Genomic DNA, 22,499 nt, shown 5'->3' on the forward strand with positions numbered 1-22,499 from the left:
GTATGATCCTCCTGGTATGATCTCCCTTCTCCTCTTTATTACCGATTCCATTTGGAACTGTGCCACCAGGTCTCGTTACCGTGGTGACGGGAGTCCTGCTTTGATCAGGGGCACGGGGTTCTGGGTTGTGTGTACTCCACCCTTCCCTAAGGCCCCTCCCACAGAGGAAGAAATAACTGATGAATACATTATTAGAGCTAATGAATCATGGCCATCCATGAGGTTAAATGCAAGTGACACCAAAAATAACTCCAAGATCCTGCGTGCAACCCTTGTTACCACTGTAGTGGCGCTGCACCGACACAGTTCTCATCCACTTGGTGGGATACGGCTCCCCTCTGAGCAGAACATGATATCATATATATTATAGAATATCTGAGATTAGGGAATCATTATTTCCGATGTGACAAGTGCTTACATCTCTCCCAGCCGGTGAACAAAGCCGTGCGATCAACTGGCTGGGGTCCACGGCTGCTCTGGGTTCGACTGATGACTGTGATCACACCACGCAGTGGTGCTGCTAATTATTTACCTTTGTTCCTCTATGTGTTGCTTTGTGCTCACATCAGCGTCCTCATTCATAATCCCATTGTTGTTTTTCTTCCTTTTGTTTATACTCTTGCTTTTTGTATTATTCATATTGTGTGGCATTACAACGACACGCTAATGTAGGGAATGAAGTCTTTTTAGGAATCTGCACAGCAGACCCTATGAATAAATAAGTTATTTCCACAGTAAATTAGTTGTCATCAATTTTAAATGTTGTGCTTGGGAAATGGTTAGCGTTGTGCCATGGTTCTATTTGTAGAAAATCATGGACCGGTAAAATAATAAAATAGATCTCTAAGGCAACGCAAGACCACCACAGCTAAATGTTTGGCTGTTGGATGCACTATATTCTCACTCCTAATCATTGTAATTCTGAATTTGATGGCCATCAATTAGGCCATCATCGATGGCCTGATTGTTCTGCACCTTTTTCAAGCTATTTGTTTCCACTCTGTTTCTCTGATGAACCCTGTACCTTATACACTCCAAAGCTCAGACATGAAATGATTGACAGGCATGGACGCAGACGACGAAAAACATCCTACCTGATCAGGATTAGAGTGGGTGTTGTAAAGTATATGTTGTAATACTTCAATAGCCATAACTATAATAGAAATAGATGTCAAAGTCTTGGTAGCGATATATTTCTGGTCAAATTGTCAGGTAGAATCCCCTCCACTTTTTCAATGATGATTAAAGAGGCCAATTGCATTCTAGGTTAAAACCCCAGACAACACAGTATCATCGCATAACAGGTGCCGGTCGGCGAGGCTGCAGCACGGCTAACGTTTGCACCAAAGTGAAAAAGGGCTTCCGTCTAGCTCCTTCACATCCACTTCCTAAAGCAGCCCCCTCCCTGCATCTTCACTTCCTCTGGATCCCTCTCTCCATCGCTCCCCTTTCGTCTCTCGTCTTCGGGAGTATGGGTGCATGTCAAGCGATTGTTGAATTGAAATATTGATGTGGAGTATCAAAGCATGCCGTAGCACTCCTGTGTTTCCCGAGCTAACCAAAGCGCTTTGATCAGATCCTCCTGTGATCTGACTTCTGAAGTTGTTAAGAGTGCTGGAAAACAAAATGCAAACAAACTTCAAGTGTTCTTGGTATTGATAAAAGTTTCCTTTGACACGTCGGGGTGCGTGCTGTCTCTCTGCGTCTGCCCAACGAGAGATGTTGGGCTTTTCATACATGCCGGCAGACAAGAGATGGAGGAATTAAGTTTGTTTCCCCTACTTTTTACACACGAAACGATGTAGAATTAGCAAGAATAGGGAATTGATATTTCCAAAGCACCAGAGCTGCAATGTTGTAACATGGCAATTATTAATGTTTTCCATTGCCTTAATGGGTCGGAAATATTGTAATCAGATGTTGCAATTAATGTTCAGATATTTCTCACTTACATCAGAACACTATCCAAAGTTTAGATGTGATACATTAGGCAATACACAACAAACTATCTTATTACATTGCTGTGAGCGATGAAATATTTATTTTCAAAAGAGTAACTTTCTAAAATATTTCTTTCTGACTTATTTAGATGTAAAATGAATGATTATCCACATCCAATTTTTGCCTTTGAGGTAAAGGGTATATAAGGAGAGAACCATATCAATGGTTCTTGCTCCTAAACCCAAGATGACCGGGTTAAATGTGGACAACGGGGGGCTCTATCAGCCTGTTTTATAGTCGCTCCACAGATGAGGATTATCTCGAACGTCAATACAAAATCATACAAACGCAAAGTAAATTTGCTATCTCTTGTTTCGATAATGTTATAGGCTACTTGAAGCATTGCTTGTTACGTACTCGCATGATTAATGCAATTTCTGGGTAATAACTCCATGCTTGAATGCCCCTATTGTAAGTCCCTTTGGATAAGAGCGTCAGCTAAGTGTGATGCAATGTAAAAGAAACAGCAAGCTCTGATAATAAAGTCGCTTTATGTTGTGCTCCATAGCAAGTCCTTCACTTTTTCCCGAGATACACACAGAGACACAATCAAAAACACACACAAACACACACATGCAGTCACAAACACACACATGCAGTTGCAAACACACACACACACCGAGACCCACACACACACACTCACATATGAACACACACACAAACCCATACACACACACAACACAACACAACACACACACACATAAAGAGTGAAGTGCCTTCACTAGCAAGTCTACAGGAGACAGGAAACAGGCTCCTAAAGAACCAGAGGACCCCAACAGCAGCACTGTAAAGTCCAGCTGGCGGGGTGAGTCACCAGTGAGATGCAGTGTCATGGTAATTATGTGCCATCTTGTCCTGTCTCATTTTGGTGAAGGGGGTTACAAGTAATGTCCTACAACCAGCAGCAGGCTTTTACATGCTGCCTGTCTTCTCCATTAGAGCACGTTTGTCACATGAGGGCCATTTAGTGGACACGGTGCTGTAAAATGAGCTTTTTGATATAGCCACCAGTACAAAGGCAGCGCTGCTGCACGGCCCGCCGTTTAGAGTGCAGATGGCCCTGACAGCTGGGAGAATTTAGTGATGTGAGCCCTTTTAAACTGCCCCCCCAGGCATGATAAAAACACACAGCTTGACTAGCTACTAGCATATTCTGCATTGTTTCACAGAGCTTCAGGGTAGGTCTAGTCTAACAGGGTGGACCTGCCATGTAGCACAGGGATGGAGTCACGTTTGATGTGCAGGTCTGAGGACAGAAAAATGGGTCTGTGAATATCTGCATATGGTATGAGAGGCAGAAATGTTTAGAAGGGTCTGAGTTCTGCCTCTCTCACCTCAAGAGCACAGTAGAGATAAAGGCCTGATTACCAGCGACTCCTGACAGCTGGTTAATAAACAGAGGGCCTCTTTCAGCGGCAAACGAGTTTTCCCTTGAAAACGGTGAAGCCGTATCCAGGTCTATTTAAATGAGGTAACGCGGGGAAGGTAAGCACCATCATACCAGCATTGTTTTCACAGTTCAAAGTGAGGAGGGAGTACTTTGCACTTCAAAGCCCCTCATCTGGGAGGCAGTTGGAGAGGGGGTGAGGGAAGGGAGGCAGGAGGAGGGGAGGAGCGGGGGGAGAGGGGACAGGAAATAAGAATCAGGGTAATTAACAACTTCTGCTATAGCGTAATAACCCGCAAAGGAGAGATGCGGCTTATATTGCTGTGTTTGTGTGTGTGTTTGTGTGTGTGTGTGTGTGTGTGTGTGTGTGCGTATGTGTGTGTTTGTGTATGTGTGTGTTTGTGTTTGTGTGTGTGTGTTTTTTTTTGTCTGTGTGTGTGAAATAAGATGCTAGTATTTTGGCTGTTTTCTTTTACACTAAATGCTTCACATGGATATTAGCTGAAGATTTCTCAATACTGTGGGAATGACATCATGTTTATTTACATTCTCAAAAGGGGCGGGTTCTAAGAATTGCATTCAATATGTTTATTTTAGTAAAGGGATGTTATCAATCTATGACTCTGTTGTGGTTCTTATTTGGAGGAGATGAAAGCATTTGTAAGAGAATCAATTGAATTGAAATAAAAACAGGGATATAGATTAATTTTGGAATTCCTAATTACAATTACATCCAACTAAAGGACAAAGCGGCAAAGACTGTTAGCAGTTACACATGTTAATTATTAGTGTTAGCAGTTATACATCTTATTTATTGCTGTTAGTAATTTAACCAGATCACAAGTACAGAGCAAATACATCTTAGTTAATACCGTTAGCAAATTAACCAGAACACAAGTAACACAAGAGCAAATGCATATTAGTTATTACTGTTAGCAATTGAACCAAATCAAGATCTAAGAGTAAATACATCTTAGTTATTACTGTTAACCAGAAAAATAACCAGAGACAAGTAAAGAGATAATAGATCTTAGTCTTTTTCTACAGTGTGACCATTTGCCCCCTCATCGCTTCTCCCGTCAGTAGAAGTCTTTTTAAGAATCTCCTAAGGGGGAGGGGGTAAGGCCCTGCTAGAAAGGGGGATGGTGGGGGGGTTGATGTGAACATTTACATGAGAAGCAGGTTCCCAGCCTGGATGTAAACTCTTAACATTGTAATGGTGAACAGACTTACAGAATGAGATTAAGCCCCCATTTGCATTTAATGGAGCAGATCTGAGGTGGCCTCGACTTGAACTGGTCCTGCGAGTGCCGTCACGCCGGGCGCCTGTTTGACGTGTCGCCTGCTAGTGAGAGCTGGCCCACTCTGACCCGGCCTGCTAGTGAGAGCTGGCCCGCTCTGACTCGGCCTGCTAGAGCTGGCCCGCTCTGACTCGGCCTGCTAGTGAGAGCTGGCCCGCTCTGACTCGGCCTGCTAGAGCTGGCCCGCTCTGACTCGGCCTGCTAGTGAGAGCTGGCCCGCTCTGACTCGGCCTGCTAGTGAGAGCTGGCCCGCTCTGACTCGGCCTGCTAGAGCTGGCCCGCTCTGACTCGGCCTGCTAGTGAGAGCTGCCCCGCTCTGACTCAGCCTGCTAGTGAGAGCTGCCCCGCTCTGACTCGACCTGCTAGAGCTGGCCCGCTCTGACTCGACCTGCTAGAGCTGGCCCGCTCTGACTCGGCCGTATCACTTAGCCCTGTGAAGTCAAAACAGTGCGCAGGGTGCTGTGCTGCCCTGCCACGGTGTCACCCCCAACACAAACATGGAGGCATACACTCTCAAACACACATACACACACACACACATACATACACGCACACACACACACACATACACGCACACAAGCACGCACACACACACAGAAGCGCAAGTACATACACTCTCACACACACACACACACACACACACACACACAAGCCCATACACGCGTAAGCACGTACACGTACACACACCACTCACGCACACACACACAAACACACACTGACACAAGCACATACACACTAACACCCACGTAAGCAAATATAAGCGCACACGTAAACACCCACACACACACACACACATTCACACACACACACACACACACACACACACACACACACACACACACACACACACACACACACACACACACACACACACACACACACACACACACACACACACACACACACACACACACTCACATCCAGACTCCTGGACCAAGACCTCTGTCTTTCCTGAAGTCTTGGGGTCATCTTCATACACTGAGATCACAGTAATTCAAGTTTGTAATTATTATGGTTAGAGTATTTACTGTAGTACTGCTAACAGAACTGTTGTATTTTTGTCATTTGATTTTTTTGGGGGTGTTTGATGTATTATTATTTACCTTATCAATTGGTTCCATATCAGTCAGAAATCAATGAGTTGTTTCCAATTCTGAGAATTATACATTGTATAGTAAATATAATCAAAAATAATGATTATAACTTTATTTTTTTTATTTTTTTTAACTTATAGTTATTTATTTGAATAGGAAGTGTATTAACATCTCAATGAGGCACATATTCACTGCTGTTTTTTTTTCTGCATTCTTCCAGTAAATTACCACTTCATGATTTTCCCAAGGAGATAAACCCTGTGTAACATCCTAAGATTATGCAAGCTATATATAATTTTCAACTTGGTAAGCACTACGGTACTCAGCTTGCTGATAAATGCATTTCTGCTGAGCCCTGAACACTAACACACCTAAATGTAGATTATGTGTAGCAGGAAAACAATTAAACAAACAAAGAAGGTATCTTTTGAGTGGAGATTTTAAATATCATTACACCTTTCAACAAACCTCGACTTTTCTTCCCACATCACCTGGGGAGGGGTCGGTCGTCAAGATGGTCAGCATTTGATTGAAATGGAGTGAAATTATGATTAGCCCCCCACCTCCCCCTTCGATTGACTGGCCCCCCTGCATCACACGGGACCCCGTGGAGAGGTTCTTTCTCTCTATAAAGACAAGATGCAGCGCAGCGTCTCTGAGATGATCTGAAGGATTTACTGCGGCGCGCTCTAGAGCTCTCCTCCTGAATGAAAGACAGCATGGACTGCCAGTAGCCAGCTCACACTACACAGGTCGAACAAACCGAATGGCCGTCTGATACCACGGAGTTACCTCGTCTTGTAGAGCGCTATAATTGAAGAGGTCAGTGAGAAGTTTTCTCTCGGCGTTCGTGTTTCAAGTGTGAATTGAAGAGATGGCTGCACTGACAATACAAAGGACGGACAACTTTTTGCACACCTTTTTACAGGTTTGTAGAATAATTATTGTATTATCTATGTGTTATTATTCCTTTATGGTGCCGTAGCAACCACAACTGAATTCGCGTACAAGCGAACTAACACGCGTTACCAATCCATTGATCTAGGATGGATCTATTTCTCTACGCGTCACGGACTTTACAATATGCGACTTGTGTCGCATAAAAAAGTAAATTTGAATAACTATTAACCTGGTCGAGAAGGGGTAAGGGAACACATAATATTGAGATTTAAAAAACGAGATTGAGATAAAAAAAATATATGAATATTATTATACAAATATATTAGTATTACTTATTAAAAGCTAAAATTATAACACATTAGATTAATTATGATACAGATAGTTAGAACATGTTGCCTAATATTAATCTCAATATTTAAAATAAGTGTATTTTTGATGGTTATGCTATATATTTATTTTGTAATTAAATTTAGTCTTTGAGCTAGAAGGGGGCCTGACTTTTGTGGTGTGTTGGTCTTGTTTATCTTTATAGGATCGGACCCCCAGCTCCTCTCCGGAGGGGGCGCCTAATGCCCTGTCGTTCCTAGCCACAACCTGCAGCCAGGCCTGGCAGGTGGGCAGCACCATGGGCTCCGAAGGCTCCCAGTTCCCCTACGAGGGCTCCGTCAGCTCAGCATCGGGGATGTTCCAGCTGTGGAGCAACGACATGGCTCCCAGCTCTGGCCTAGGGGCCCATCAGATGGCCTTCACCATGCCCAAGGTCCAGTTCCCCGGACACATGCAGTCGGGCCTGGGCCACCACCACCACCACCACCACCACCACCACGAGCTGCCTCTCACGCCGCCCGCCGAGCCGCCGTCGTCCTACTCCTTCGAACTGTCCCCGGTCAAGGTCCTCCCCGCGCAGCCGCAGGGCACCGGCCCGTACTACCCGCAGCACAACGCCGTGGGCCAGAACTTCCCCAGCTTCCTCCAGAGCTCCTCGGGGAGGCACCATCTCCCCGGGGCCCACGGGGACGAGGGGCAGCAGTGGTGGAGCCTGCCCCAGACCAACAGCGCCCCCTCCAACCACCCCTTCTCCCTGGGCCGCCAGCTGGTGCTGGGCCACCAGCCGCAGATCGCCGCCCTGCTGCAGGGCACGTCCAAGGGCCTGCTGGGGTCCACGCGGCGCTGCCGGCGCTGCAAGTGCCCCAACTGCCAGGCCAACGGGGGCGGCCTGGAGTTCGGGAAGAAGAGGCTGCACATCTGCCACATCCCCGAGTGCGGCAAGGTGTACAAGAAGACGTCCCACCTGAAGGCCCACCTGCGCTGGCACGCCGGGGAGCGGCCCTTCATCTGCAACTGGCTGTTCTGCGGCAAGAGCTTCACGCGCTCCGACGAGCTGCAGCGGCATCTGCGCACTCACACAGGGGAGAAGCGCTTCGGCTGCCAGCAGTGTGGCAAGAGGTTCATGAGGAGCGACCACCTCTCCAAACACGTCAAGACCCACCAGACCAGAAAGGGCCGCGCGGGCCACCCCTCGCCCTCGGACCCCTTGCTGGCTAACATCAAGAGGGAGTGACGTTGGCGGAGGGGGTCCACTGAACACTTGGAGATGAGAATATGTTGTTTTGATTTAAAGTCCTCTGCCACAGCTGTACACGGGGGTAAGCATCACGCCTCATTCCCTGTCCTTAACGTGTTAGGATCTTAACGCCTGGATTATAACGTTATTATGGTCCTAGTTTGTGGTTTAAGAGGGTTCGATATTTCCATGCTATTTAATTAATTATGTTAAGATCAAACTTGAAAATGAATTGTGAACATTGAAAAGAATGCAGGATTACAAGCCCGAGTGAAATAAAGTTGAATGCCTTAGTGTTGCAAAAGGTTTTTGTACATATATTAAAACTTTTGCTATATCAAAGAAATATTTGGTTATTTGGTTTCTATTTTAATTTTAAAAAGCCATTTGTCGTCTTCATCTGTGAGACCTTTTTATTATGTCCATGTGAGCACATTGGATTAACAGTCTATTCTTATCGAAATCATCTAATCTGTTGATTCTTGTATTTATCCGTGTGAAACAACATCACTTGGTATGAGCAAATATTTTAATTGTAAGTTCTTTGTAAAATATGTATATACGTCATGATCAAGTCTATTGAAGTTACAGCCGCATGTACATTTTAATAAACAGCATATTTGACGCAACTAATTCAGTTTCCTCTCTATTCTACTCTTTGACTTAATGCCACTGAATATTTAAAACATTTAAATAACCACCACCGACCCGTGCGAAACACACTTTCAATGATAATCAGAGCGCGGGATCAAAATGTGGGCCCATTGTCTCGCCAGTGGGACGGAGATCCTCAGAAGATGTTCTCAGATGTTCACACCTCAGAGAAAATACCCCGGCAGCTCTTTGACGGGGTCGTCTGAGTCTCGCCTGCAATCAAGTTCACCGTCATGTGGCTTTTAATGACTGTTTTCTCTCTCAGAGGAGGGATTGAGTCAACAGATGAGTCAACAGAGGGCACAGGGGAGGAATTCCCTGTGAATGGGACCCCTGTTGCTCAGACCCCCCCAGGTGGGGACAGGAACTCCCTTTGATTTTGCACCTTTGTGAAAGTTAATACCCGTGCCCCCCCCCCCACCGACACCACCACCACTCCTCTCTCCCACAGCCTCCATATATCACAGCCGGGTTACGATGGCCTGCTTTACTACTCAGAATGGGCCTTTATTCAATGGCCAGTCAACCAGATGTCTGCCTATCCAGGGGTTCCTTCTCTTTGTCTCCCGGCTGTTTGAACTTTCTTTGCTGGGGTAATGCACTAAAAATGAAGTGAAATACCTGGCCCTTTTGTCAGATTGATTACTTTATTTTCTGGGATTGTAAACTTAACACTTTATCATCTGGTTTATGAAGTATGTCTGGGCCTAATGGCTTGTTGCATCAAATATAAATTAACTCCATGGAATGGTCGATATGAATTCTTACAGGTAAAATAAGTAGGCGCATATGTAAAGCTTTAATGTAAATTAATAAAGCCCATTTAAAATTAATCAACTCATTAAATTTCATTTAAAAAAGTTTTTTTATTTGATACAATACAACATATTCTACTACGATCCTCGAAGGCATCAACCAACATTCTCAGTCTTTAGTCAGTATGGTTCTGTGGTAACGGTAAGGGTTCCCTGTCGTTTTTGTTCCTTTATCAAACATGCAACGAATAAGAGGGGGACGCAGGCTCTGTAATATGACAAACCTTCATGTCAATATTTCTATTTGGTATATTGTAGTAGCGTTCATTGATTAGAACATTTGAGTTTTTTAATGATGAGAGCATCGTATTATGACGTGTGTTTATAGGTCAAGCTGAGCCAGTGACGGCCCTGTGGGGACCTCTACTGGCCACAAAGAACCATTGACAATGATAGAATAACAAAGCACATCTCTTCTTTCAGTTCAGCCTACTCCGGTGGACATTACAAGTCCTTAACACCCACATGTGATCATGCGTTACTGGCAATAAGCACAATGGAGTGAACGCGGTGCATTTTGAAAAGCATGCTCTTTGTTTTTGGCACTAATCAAAAGAAACAAGACCATGCAAAGGATAAAAAAAAATCGAAATTTTTAAGTGATAACTTATCCTTCAGAATCCTTCAGAACACTCCGTTAAACTGTATTCGTTGGAATAAAGTGGAACTGTGTAGCCTATACGTGGGGTTGAAATGGGGAGCATAGCAGGCCTACGCTGTGGGGTAAACTAACAAAAGAAAATCGGAGAGAGCTTCTCCAAATATTAACCTTGAAATGACAACATCTGACATGACCACAGAAACGAATTGAACTTCATCTAAAAGTTTTGAGCCTATGCCTTTCTTTTCGGAGAACCTCTAATTAGGCCTCGGGCTGATCGGTGTTGTGCTCAGACGGGCGGCTTATTCCAACCTCTCTTCACGTGACTTGTCCGATTGTTATCCGCATAGCTGCTTGCTTTTGACCGTCCACTATCTTTGCTTGGAGTTTCTCAATGAGTAGACATATTCTGGGCTGGATGCCACACCCCCAGAGAACCTCCAGGGGCCTCCCTCGTTCCTTTTATTTGGTGCAGATCAAATAGGCCCGAGCCAGTCTTTAGTCAAACAGAATATCTGAGTATTGCGTCTCTCTCACACCGAGGCAGCAGAGGAAGTTTCTTCCCTTGAAACTTAAATGAGTTCAGCCCTTCAGACTTCCTTAGGTCTAGTGTTGCCTTTTGCATTCCTTTGTAAACCAACAGCAAACACCAGGCTAACAGCATGAGGAGGGAATGACATGATAACCCTTGAAATTAATAGTTTGGCTCGACATAAAGCCAATGTCCAAGTGTGACGAGACGAAGAAATTAATGGTAAGTTCTATCGATTGGATGGCGTTGACAGCCAAACCGATCTGACTGTTTGCACATTAAGCTACTGCCGAACCTGTACACAGAATAATAAACCATGCACACACACAGACCAACAAACATGAATTGTACACTCACACACCAACTTAAAAATGCACTCATAAAGCTCCAGTGACAGCCCCAATCAGGAATGGATTTTGTTTTTTCATCTCACACCGGATTTACCCCTTGCCCCTTGAAAGACAAAAAGTAAGATAGACATTCTCAAAATAAGTAAAAGCTGAAACTGACAGAAGGATGCACACACTATCCAGAGTATGTGTTGATAGTGTCAACGCAGCTCCAACAGCGTGCTGTCCATACACAGCTGCAATGGCAACGTCGAGCCACCAGAAAACCAGCTGCTCTTTTAAAAGGAATTAACCAAAAAAGGGTCCGTTCATAGTAACGACGATCCGTCCATCACGTGATCCTTCATTCTCCACCGGGCAGGGGGGGGGGCCTGAGTATCACCACGCCCAGGGTCGGCCAGAGTCCTCTGTGTCCGCCACACGACCACAGGTTAGAGAGCCCTCAGAGCTCATAGGTCGTCCTCGGCCAGCTGGGTCAGGTTGCTGGAGCGTCGCCCGGACAACGGTGCGGGTCCGTGGCCAGCAGCCTCAGCAGGGGTCCCTCTGCGGCCCCCCTCCCCGGCCCTCTGCGAGGGACGCAGGGAGAAACACGACGTCTACAACCTCGCCCATAGCGCACACAGGAACAACGGTGTGTGCAGGTGGTCTGGCATGTCACACTCCTCGACAGTTAAGTAATACTAAAATAAAATAAATAAAACGTCCACAGAAAACTACAACATGCCAATTAACTAGTCTGTATGACTAGTTAGTCACGCCTAACTATTTGGTCATCTAGGGATGGATTTTTTCCATAGTGATTTATAAGGAATGCAGACAAGGATGTTAAGGAGCAAGCAGGGCACATCACACAAGATGACTTGGATTGGCTGTGGACATGGGGGAATGTACCTAGAACATTACTGCTACTTTGCTGATGTTCACAGCTTACTCTGATCCACATTCTGAGATAAGCGTCTTTCTTTCTCTACCTCGTCTGGCTCAGACTCCTGTTCTGTTTGCTGTGTACCACAACTCCTGCACCCTTGGTAAATAAAACTCAAGATGAACAGGATGCTGATGTGTCTGAAGCCAAATAAAAAAAATAGACTAACCCTAACCCTATTTATTTAAATTGAAATAATTATTATAATGAATAAATCATTTTATTAATATGTAACAAGAAAAACTCGACTGGTTCTGCCTGGGGCCGACTGTGACGCAAAACGCCTGTGCCACACCACAGGCCCCTCTGCCACAGCACAGGCCCCTCTGCCACAGCACAGGCCCCCGGCTCCAGGGCTGCAGCTTGATACTGGTGAATTTTTCTAGATGACATTTCCATCCAACAGGGGGAGGTGTTACACTTCTTAAGAGATCCTTACGTCCCCTCATATAGTATAGATAGAGTCCTCAGTATTTAACATGAATGAGTAAATAAGACTTACAGTGTAGTAGCAATAATAAGCACCTGCAATAGCTTATTATTTCCCCGGGAGGATATAACTGTGGCCTCGTTTAATGTTCATTTGGTAGGGACAAATCCATTTAGAAAAACCCTTCAGGCAAAAGGTTCTGATATGCTATCATACGCTATAATCATATGTAGGGTTAGTAGCCTTATCATGTGTGAATTGGCCAAAATACCTGCCAATGTTGGTACATCTGTGTGTGCGCCATTTTGTGTTGTTTGATTGATCCATACCTGTACACCATGCACTGTTGTTCCACAGAGTCCGTTCGAGACCAGCTGACAGGTAGGCGTGTCAGTGAAGCCCAGCTGGAGATGTGAGGGGCAGACTGCCTGGCCCTCCGCAGGGCAGGGATGGACCACATGAGGCTGAAAACAATCCATCAAATGAACATCTTGGATCCCTTATGCCGTTACAATAGGTGACACACATTCTTGATTCACGATGTACCCGTAGTACCAAAAGGACCACAGTCAGTACAAATTGTCATCATGTGGATCATTTTGTACGTCAATATACTGATCACAATCATGTATAATCAGGACTATGTAATAGAGAGTGAGAGATATGCTCAATGTTCCGGGCGTCCATGTTTTTCTCGTTTCACTTCTCATAAAAGGGCATATAAGAGATGATTTTATCCATAGCGACTTATAAGGACATCAGACGCAGATCATTATGGGGCAGGTTTATTCAGGCATCTTGCTCAACAATGCCTACAGGTAGTGAAAAAGTGGTGATAGAACACAGTAGCTTTCGGCAGGGAGTCGACCTGCCTAATAACTGTACCCTCAGGCCCTCTGTCAAACCTCCCTCCAGCTGGAAGGTGAGGCTGGCAGAAGACGGTAGCTCACCTCCCGGTGTGAGCCTGTCTCGCTGCGCCCGTGGCCCAGGCCGTGGGCCTGGCTTCCCAGGTAGAGGGTCGGGAGGGAGGCGTTGTGGGACTGCAGGGAGGGCAGCTTGTGTCGGTCGATGGAGGCCGAGGAGTGCGGCCGCAGCCCGGCGGCGGCCGACAGTGGAGGTCTGATGCAGCGGCCCAGGCTGTTGGACTTGCTCTCCCGCCGCTGGTACTCAATAGGAGACTGCAAGGCTGACATCACAGGGTGAAGTTTAGACTCTAAACCATCGTCATACATATACAGGGACCAGTGTTTTCAATATTCAAAATACCGTTATTTAGTTTCATATGATTAACCAGTAGGTAGGGGTTAGCCCTTTGCTGAAGGACACCTACAGGTAAACTGCGGGCACTGGCGGTCAAACCACCTTCAAGCACCTGTCGGCTGCCAGTCAAACATCCTCACCAATACACTCTCCCGCTCTCCCCCCAACAATAAAACAAATCGGTAGCCTCAGTTTGAAATGATAAACCCCATATACTTCAAATTGAAAGTCAGCATGCAGATACAAGTACACCGCAAGTCTGAACCATGTCCAGACTTTGAGAAGTGCCTTCAGATGATCCAGTCTGGCTGTCGGGATTGCCGCCCTTCCTTACCATTGAGGAAGTTGCGCTGGCTCTCGAGGATCTGGTTCACATCATCGACCCAGGCCTGGCAGATATCAGCGGAGGGCGCCTGCAGCTGGAAGCGCACCATGCTCCCGTCTGGGTTGCGTGACGTCAGCACAAAGCGGGCGGTGTCGCCGTCCTTGCTGGGCTCCACCCCCAAGCAGCTCACCTGCAACGAATCACAGGAGACCGTAGCATCAGTCTGGAGGAGACGTCCCGGCTGTGCGGTTCATTACATTCCTCGCTAGGCTGTGCAGCGCTTCCTGTACACCTATCCACGCACACTTGTGTAACTGATTTTGGTTAGCTAGCTGTAGTCTTTCACATCTCCTGTTTATCTCTAAATGTCCTTATTTCTAACCCTTTTGGGGAAGGTGTAGTCCTAAACTCTTAGCTACACAGGATTTCTTAGCTACCCCGTAAATTATGGTTGTTTTTGATATTTTCCACATTGGGCAGATTGTATGTGTGTTCATCTTTGAGGGAGTTGGCTCACAATGATGCACTTTGAAGGTTTGTGTGTGTGTTGATCCCTGGTGGAGAGGGCTCACCATGATGCACTTTGAAGGTTTGTATGTGTGGGTGCCTTGTGGACGAGGCTCACCTTAATGCTGTTCTTGAAGGTGTAGCCCGGCAGTAAGAAGCCCTTCTTTCTGTCGATGGGCTCGCTGAAGATGACCATCTGCTCAAACAGGAAGACCCGCCTCTCCCTGGCCCGGGACAGCAGGCTGCTCTCCTGCTCCATCACGGTGAAGGTCTCCTGCTGGAGCAGCTTACCCTGGGCTGTGATCTTCCCCTGGGACACCAGACCACGGACCGAAACAACAAACAGAGGAAGGCATCACGTTAAGCTCAGCCCTGCCACGAGAGATATGTTTTTTTAGGATATCCTTAAGTCCAGCCTCACCTCGAAGCCTTGGAGCCGACCCACGTTCATCATGTCGTTGCAGCGTTTTGGCACGAAGCACATCACTTCCACCGCTTTCTGTTTGGAAAGGAGCCAGAATGAGAGAATGTGATGCGGTCGTTTAGCAGATCTTGCCAAAACAAAACTCAACCTAAGAACCATTTTTATGACAGTAAAAATAGCAGTATTTTGTTGTGTCCCAAACACCCACCTCCAACTCTTCAGTGTCCATCCCAGCCTTGGTGTAATACTTGAGGAAGTCCTGTCGAAATAAACACAGTGTGACTCCCAGAGCATACCGGGTTTATAGGTAAGCATAAGGTGGCCACATCTGGAGGAACATTTATCAGTAGGGTTCTTTGTTTGAGTCGTCAAATTTGAATTCTTGAGGAAAAAGAGGCATAATTTAAGATGTGTACAAAATTATGGTTGTTATATAACAACATCAAAAGGGCTCAGCTGCATGCATTTCCACTTGGTAATTAAACCCTTTTTCCTTGCTTTCTTTGGTCAAAAATAGCTGCGATATTTCTGCCATGCACTCGTCCATGAGGGCAGATGTGCAACATTTGACATGCATTTCCCATGCGGCCATATAAATCCTTAGAACGACCTGATATCAACACAGTAGATGACAACAATAAGTATGAATGTGTGAAGGTGGCACATTGAATGTGTTTTTGTGTTTGTGTTTCTGTGCGCGTTTCTGTGCGTGTTTGTGTGAGTGTTTGTGTGCGTGTTTGCGTGCGTGTTTGTGTGAGTGTTGTCACACCTTAAGCAGCAGCTGGTACTTCATGATCCTCTGGACAGGTTTGATGAGGAGGTCATTAATCTGCAGCCTGTGGCCCAGCTGCTGTCTCACTTCCTGCCGGGCATCACGACGCAAACGAACAGACACCCCATCGGTCAGCACCACACAGCCCAATGACACAGCAAACGCACGTCGTGAGAAACGCCTCAATTGTATTTGTTGCCAATAAAACAGTAGTGATGATAGTGGGTAAGTGAAGATGACCCCCCCCCCCCCCCTGTGGTTATTTATAAAGCACAAGATGCTTGAGAGGTTCTGATTAACTTGTGGACTTAATGCAAGGGCCTGAGCAGGCTAATAACACAGATTAGCTAGTCTGGTGGTACATACAGGTGTATGTACCAGGACACAGGGACCATGGTCAATGTGTGATAGCTTTACTTACTTCTGCTGCCCTTGGTGCCCGGGTACTTTAAAAGAGCAGACCCTACATTTTTATAAAGAGCACCCCGGTGTCTTGCGACTTGCTTTTTTGAAAAGGGTGGTAGTGTTTTGAGTTGTGTGTTGTGTGTGTGAGGAGATGGAATACTAACCTCAAAGTATGTCTCAATGTACTCTGAGACGATGTGCTCGGACTTGGGCTTGTTCTGACAGTACACCACGTACATCTGCAGACGCCTCTCCTGCAGCACAATGCGTGGATTGAAGATCACATCAAATGTTAAATCATACCATACACGGTAGACGCCCAGCAAACAGCACTAAAGTCTTTACAAATGTTTACCTCATTGAAGTTTTCTGAGGTTTCTTTCAATGAAATTTAAATTCTGAATGAAAAAACGATTCAACTCTGTTTTATCAACTCTCGTTGATTCATTGTAGGATAAAAGGAAGGCAGAGCCACTGGTTCATTGAGTTAAAGAGTCATCATCATGGGTCTCTATTGGGGGGCAGATAGCCTTTGAAGAGGCAAGGGTCTGGCCAGGGCCTGTTGTGAACTAACAATGTCACGTGTGGGTGAGCATCAGGTTATGCATAATTCACCAAGGTTGTTCTCTTTGTAACGAGAGCTCTTTAGAGGTTGCAGGACTCTACCTAGCAACCAGTTTCACAGATCTGTGGCCTGGAGGCAGAGCATGCATGCATGCATCAACAACAGCCCCGGTACTGGAAGCGGGATGCACCGACGCACACATAGGGCTGCATGTTGAACAAACTGGTTCATGTCTGCATGTGTAGCCGCTCCTTTCTGGCTGTTTTTTTTAACATGTAACATGACCGACATAAACATGATATTTGTTTACATGTGTTCAAAGACGTGCAAGTCTGTGTTTCTCCATGTGTGTGTGTGTGTGTGTGTGTGTGTGTGTGTGTGTGTGTGTGTGTGTGTGCGTGTTTGTGTGTGAGGGTTGCAGGTTTTCTGTGTCATTCACCACTCGTTAACTTGGTGTATGTCACCCCCCTCTGCTTTTCATTAGAGCTTAGTCCCCAGAGCTTATGTTCTGGGTTGGACACCATGCTGAAGGCACCATACTTATGGCGCAATGCTTGGGGCACCATGCTAAGTTTTTGTCACTTGATTCCCCCCAGGCTGTTAAGTTGGATCAGCATAGCAGTCTTTTTGATTAGCTCAAAAAAGAGGTGATGGGCAAAGAAAGACCTCTGGGCTAGAGAAAGGAACTCAGACTTTCATGTTGGCACTTCCCACTGGAAGAATGAAAGCAGAGTTGGTAGAAGAACACGACATTGCCACCCAGGCTGCGTGCCACCCCTTAACCGATTAACATATGTCTAATTGTTATGCCTGTGAGCGGCACTTGACTCTAAAGTCTCACTGAAAATCTTCCTGTGTGTGTGTGTGTGTGTGTGTGTGTGTGTGTGTGTGTGTGTGTGTGTGTGTGTGTGTGTGTGTGTGTGTGTGTGTATGTGTGTGTGTGTGTGTGTGTGTGTTTGTGTGTGAGTGTGACCATAAGTGCAGTTCAACTCACATGTTTGATAAAAAGTTGGGCCAGCCTCTCTGGTTCTTCTAAACACTTCTCCAGCTCACCCAGGAAGTAGCTACACACACACACACACACACACACACACACACACACACACACACACACACACACACACACACACACACACACACACACACACACACACACACACACACACACACACACACGAGTTACTGAACCTATTCTGTGTATGGTCTGTGTGTGGTTCTGCCTCCTTTGTTCTGACTGCTCTGTATCCTGCGGCCATCAGGGACCTGGCCGTCCACTATAGTTGCACTTACTCTTTATGCCAGTCAAATATTTGGTGAATGTTCCCAAACACAATTTTATCTTTTCCCTTCATATCGTCTGGTACACCTTTAGAGTGCAAGGTGGCCATGTATCCCTGTAAAATACAAGAGAGAAAAAAGAGAGAGAATAAAGACTGTAAGAAAATGTTCATTGATTACCATTCACTGGAATAGCTGATGACCACAGCAGGGCACAAATGACATTCATAGCTAAAGACGTCTTTTAGACGTTAGTTCACTACAAGGATGTAATGAGCTACAGGATTACAACATCATACCCTTCAAAATAATAATTGAGAATGCAAATGAATTGCGGCGACTAATTACTTTATTTAATTATGGCAGTGGCCATAAGGATTTGGAGGCTTTTGTGTCCTCTGGGATCATATTTACCTCCACGATGAGTCCCAGATCTAACACATAGTGCTTCTCTGTCTCCGTCAGCTCCTTCAGTACATACCTACAAAGAGAACAGAGGGAAGCAAACCTGTGATTGCGACTGTGTGCAATACCAGTAACATGTTAAATAAGTAGTTCAAACAAATATATCATGATTGCCATTTGTGATTACGGGATGAAGGATGAAATTTAATTGGTGTCACATTGTAAATATAGTGGAATCAAATGTGAAAACAATTACAATTACAATCAGGGCACTTAGCAGACGCTTTTATCCAAAGCGACTTACATCGGTTAATACACACATTGACACACCGACGGCAGAGTCAACCATGGTTGTCGTCAGGAGCAGTCAGGGTTAAGTGTCTCGCTCAGGGACACATCAACACTCAGCTAGGAGGAGCTGGGGATTGATCTGGCAACTTTTCGGTTACAAGACAACCGCTCTACCCCCTGAGCTCAGGCGACCCCGAAAACAACATCAGTGTGGTTTGAGTCGCGGAGTCTTGGGCGGGCTGAACGCATACATGCTTTTCTCTAAGGCGCTTCTCCTGTCCTCCTCTGTGCAGGCCGCCTCAGAGGACTGGCTGGAGGTGTCGTCCATCAGGGCAGAGCTGCTGTCATCTGGCGCCGCATTGGTGGACTCAGTGTCCTGGGGAAGGGGGCCGCACACAGGGGATTGGGTCATCAGCCAGTAGATGGTCTGCTGTTACTATTGCAGTGGGGGGGGGGGGGGGGGGCAGCAAGCAATAATCATGAAGCAGGTTGCCACGGTCACCCGAGAGCGCAGACACAGACTGCAGGTACAGAGATGGAGCGATACGGGATGGGTTGTCACCCATAACAGGTCGGGAGAGATCAGGGCGGGTAAAAGGAAAACAGTGATGGAACGAAACTGCTTTTGTAACTGTGAACTTTGAAACCGCTACGAGCACATGGCAGTTTGAGTTGGCACATTAAAATACGGCAATTACCGTCAGAGGAATATGACTTCAGGGAGAAGCGCAGCAAAGGATATTGCTGCCATTTAACCGACTGGAATATTACAGTTTGAGTGCAAAAATATATCCTTCTATCCTTCACACCACTAGATACCAAACACACAACATCATACAACCTGCACACATCTCAACAGATCACAGACGACATCAAAGACTAGGAGGAGTGCGGACGCTGCTGTGGTGAGGGCGTTCAATAATACTGATACAAATGATAACAATGATAATAGTAACATGTTATATTAGTATCCTATTACCCAAAATTATACCCATTACTATTATCATTACTAATGTCTATTATCATTATTATAATATTAGTATGTCTCATCAGCATCCCTTGGCCATTGTCTTATGTACAACTCCTATTACAAACTTTGACCTGGAACTTACAGCTTTTTCCTGTGAGATGAATAGAGCCAATGGACAACATTGTTTACGGTATGACAGCATGCAACAGTATTAATAGCTGAATAAACACCCTTTTATTTTCTTCCCTTTGCTCAGAACTAATTTCAAGCTGTGAGCACAATGGTCCCATTATGTGAACTTAGTATTTTATTGTTTATCTTTTCTCTTTAGTATCTGTAATGTTGCGGTCAGATTCCTCTGTTCACTCTCCTGACCGGTTGCACTTATAGGAACACCCGTCTGTCCTCACCTAAATCCCAGTAGCTTTCCTCCATTCTCCAGGACTTGCCTGCCCTACAGACACACACACACACACACACACACACACACACACACACACACACACACACACACACACACACACACACACACACACACACACACACACACACACACACACACACACACACACACACACACCACACACCACACACACACCTAATCCCTGAGTCTGCCCGTTTTTAGGAGTCGGTGATAGAGAGAGACAAACAGACAACATAGTAAGGAGGAGGTCAGGACTTTCTCCTTTGTGTGTGCATGTATGTGTGTGTGTGTGTGTGTGTGTGTGTGTGTGTGTGTGTGTGTGTGTGTGTGTGTGTGTGTGTGTGTGAGTTTGAGTGTGTGTGTGTGTGTGTGTGTGTGTGTGTGTGTGTGTGTGTGTGTGTGTGTGTGTGTGTGTGTGTGTGTGTGAGAGAGAGTGTGAGTTTGTGTGTGTGTGTGCGTGTGTGTGTGTGTGTGTGTGTGTGTGTGTGTATTGGTGTCTGAGGGTAGTGGAAAGAGACAGAGAGACTCCACATAAACCCCTCTGCTCTCCTGACCCTCCTGGCCCCCCGTAGGCACACTCCTGCCTGACAGCTCCCCCTGACTGCCTGATCACTTCCAGATGTGCTCCAACCAGGCCCACAGGAAAGATCTCTCCCTCCCTCCTCTCTCTCTCTCTCTCTCTCTCTCTCTCTCTCTCTCTCTCTCTCTCTCTCTCTCTCTCTCTCTCTCTCTCTCTCTCTCTCTCTCTCTCTCTCTCACTGCTGACTGTTTTTGTTTTTCGAAAAACAGTGGTCATATGACAAGGCCAATAGCTTTACGAAGAGCTAAGATAGTATCTTTTTGGACGGTTGGGTCTTTTGTTCAACAGGCTGCATAGGAATCTGTCATTCAAACTATCAATATCATTAAAGGTTCAAGCATGAGCTGCTCATCAGAATTCTTCAAAGGTCTTTCCAAGCAATTTCCAGTTACCAACAGTTAGCATTTTTATTAATCTAATAAACATGTTCCATTGTTTTTGACGGATCAGATTACAGTAGCTAGCATGCAGTATGAGGTAAGTATAACTTGGAAAAGTTATCAGGAAGTTCCTGAACTGGAAAAGGACAAGAACGTGCATCATAGTGAACTCAAGCATGAAGCAAGACACTCGCTCCTTCACTTTTAGGGTTTTCATAAATCTCAATAAACTATAGTCATCATAGCAATTGTCTGGCCTTGAGTTAGATTTCAATGTTTGTCCTAATTTGTATGGTGAAACACTAAACACGTCAATGAACGCTTTTTCACATTTGTCCCCTTGTCCATTTGTACATTCTGTAACTGTTGTTGTGCAGTCTCTTAATCCAAGCTAACAGCTTGAAGAACCTTTTAAACACTAGATTCTGAGTGTTTCCATCGCCACAGGCAACCGTGGGATGGGTAAATGAAAGCGTGTGTGCACATGTGCTCTTTGTCATTCTTCAGACGTGACATCACCTTGCCCATTTCGGCCATTTGGTAAAATTCCATGTTTTCTCCCAGGTGTGTGTTAAATGTAACCATGCATCACAACTCAGGCCCTCCGTCCTTGTCCTCCTTAGTTACTTCTGACACAGCCCCTGTGTTCATTTGAAATGGCCCTCGATACTTGGAACCTTAACTCGATGCATGCCAATCTCTTGTTCCACCATCCAACTCTTCTGCTGGGCCACTGGTTTTGTGTCTGTCTGTGTTTGTGAGTTTCTCTTTCATAGCCTGACAGCCCGACTCAGCCAGCAGCGATGTATTCCAGACATCCTTACTCATTATCCGGTTGATCACCTTACCGTGGCAGTGTTGGCTGGCCCACCACCTTTGAAACGCTCTACGTTTCAACATAAGTGAATCACTGTGTGTGACGTCCATTTAGTTAAAGAGGGATTATCATGCTTCTTCGACTTTTCCCTTTGCTTTAAACTATTACATGTCTTACATCTCTCTGAAAAATCGAATGCTGCAATCCATTTGGATGGTACACCGGTATGTGCAAGTCGTAAATTGCAAATCTCCCAGCTTTCTTGAAGCATTTCACTGAGGCACGACCCTTTGTGGTCGGTCCTGCTCGCTATTCTGAAAGTAGAGCGAGTACAGTGAGGCCGACCGTACTATTCGTCAAAAAAAGATATTTATTTTCTTTGTATTTGTATCACGTTGGTCATTTTAATGTAGATTTTAAATTCTCTTACACACTTGATTAAATTGCTACTTTATGCCGGTCACCAATGTATGCATTGCAGTCTTGCTGTGCGTGCAATACATTGTAAAGTTGTGTTGCTTGTTTTCGGGCTGGTTTGCTAA

At 45.5% G+C, this 22,499-nt stretch overlaps 2 protein-coding genes across 3 annotated transcripts in view; one reads left to right on the plus strand and one right to left on the minus strand.

Moving 5' to 3' along the window:
- The first annotated feature begins 6,129 nt into the window (after positions 1-6,129).
- sp5l (Sp5 transcription factor-like) lies at positions 6,130-8,880 on the plus strand. Of its 2 annotated transcripts, none has more exons than XM_060064246.1 (2): positions 6,130-6,605; positions 7,216-8,880. In XM_060064246.1, exon 2 carries the CDS (start codon positions 7,309-7,311, stop codon positions 8,242-8,244), a length of 936 nt encoding a protein of 311 aa, XP_059920229.1. In that variant the 5' UTR covers positions 6,130-6,605; positions 7,216-7,308; the 3' UTR covers positions 8,245-8,880. The 2 variants fall into 2 exon arrangements, with proteins under 2 accessions (XP_059920229.1, XP_059920219.1); XM_060064236.1 differs by having other exon boundaries at positions 6,390-6,711.
- Positions 8,881-9,752: 872 nt separating this feature from the next.
- The window catches only part of arhgef25a (Rho guanine nucleotide exchange factor (GEF) 25a), a 51,286-nt gene continuing 38,539 nt past the window's right edge, over positions 9,753-22,499 (minus strand). Inside the window, exons 6-18 of the mRNA XM_060055278.1 lie at positions 19,038-19,162; positions 18,505-18,571; positions 18,103-18,206; positions 17,807-17,876; positions 16,412-16,501; positions 15,840-15,932; positions 15,279-15,329; positions 15,068-15,145; positions 14,765-14,956; positions 14,149-14,329; positions 13,505-13,740; positions 12,884-13,018; positions 9,753-11,765 (exon numbers count right to left, since the gene is read on the minus strand). Coding sequence (XP_059911261.1) covers positions 11,649-11,765; positions 12,884-13,018; positions 13,505-13,740; positions 14,149-14,329; positions 14,765-14,956; positions 15,068-15,145; positions 15,279-15,329; positions 15,840-15,932; positions 16,412-16,501; positions 17,807-17,876; positions 18,103-18,206; positions 18,505-18,571; positions 19,038-19,162 — 1,539 coding nt within the window. The 3' untranslated portion in view covers positions 9,753-11,648. The remainder of the gene's footprint in view (positions 11,766-12,883; positions 13,019-13,504; positions 13,741-14,148; positions 14,330-14,764; positions 14,957-15,067; positions 15,146-15,278; positions 15,330-15,839; positions 15,933-16,411; positions 16,502-17,806; positions 17,877-18,102; positions 18,207-18,504; positions 18,572-19,037; positions 19,163-22,499) is intronic.

Source organism: Gadus macrocephalus, chromosome 1, assembly GCF_031168955.1.
Source record: "Gadus macrocephalus chromosome 1, ASM3116895v1".
Classification (NCBI taxonomy): Eukaryota; Metazoa; Chordata; class Actinopteri; order Gadiformes; family Gadidae; genus Gadus; species Gadus macrocephalus.

Bases quoted from the DNA above. Each gene is read 5' to 3' on its own strand.
- sp5l (XM_060064236.1), top strand. From the start codon at position 6,658: ATGGCTGCACTGACAATACAAAGGACGGACAACTTTTTGCACACCTTT. The intron at 6,712-7,215 runs GTTTGTAGAATA...TTATCTTTATAG, and splicing joins TTTTGCACACCTTTTTACAG to GATCGGACCCCCAGCTCCTC.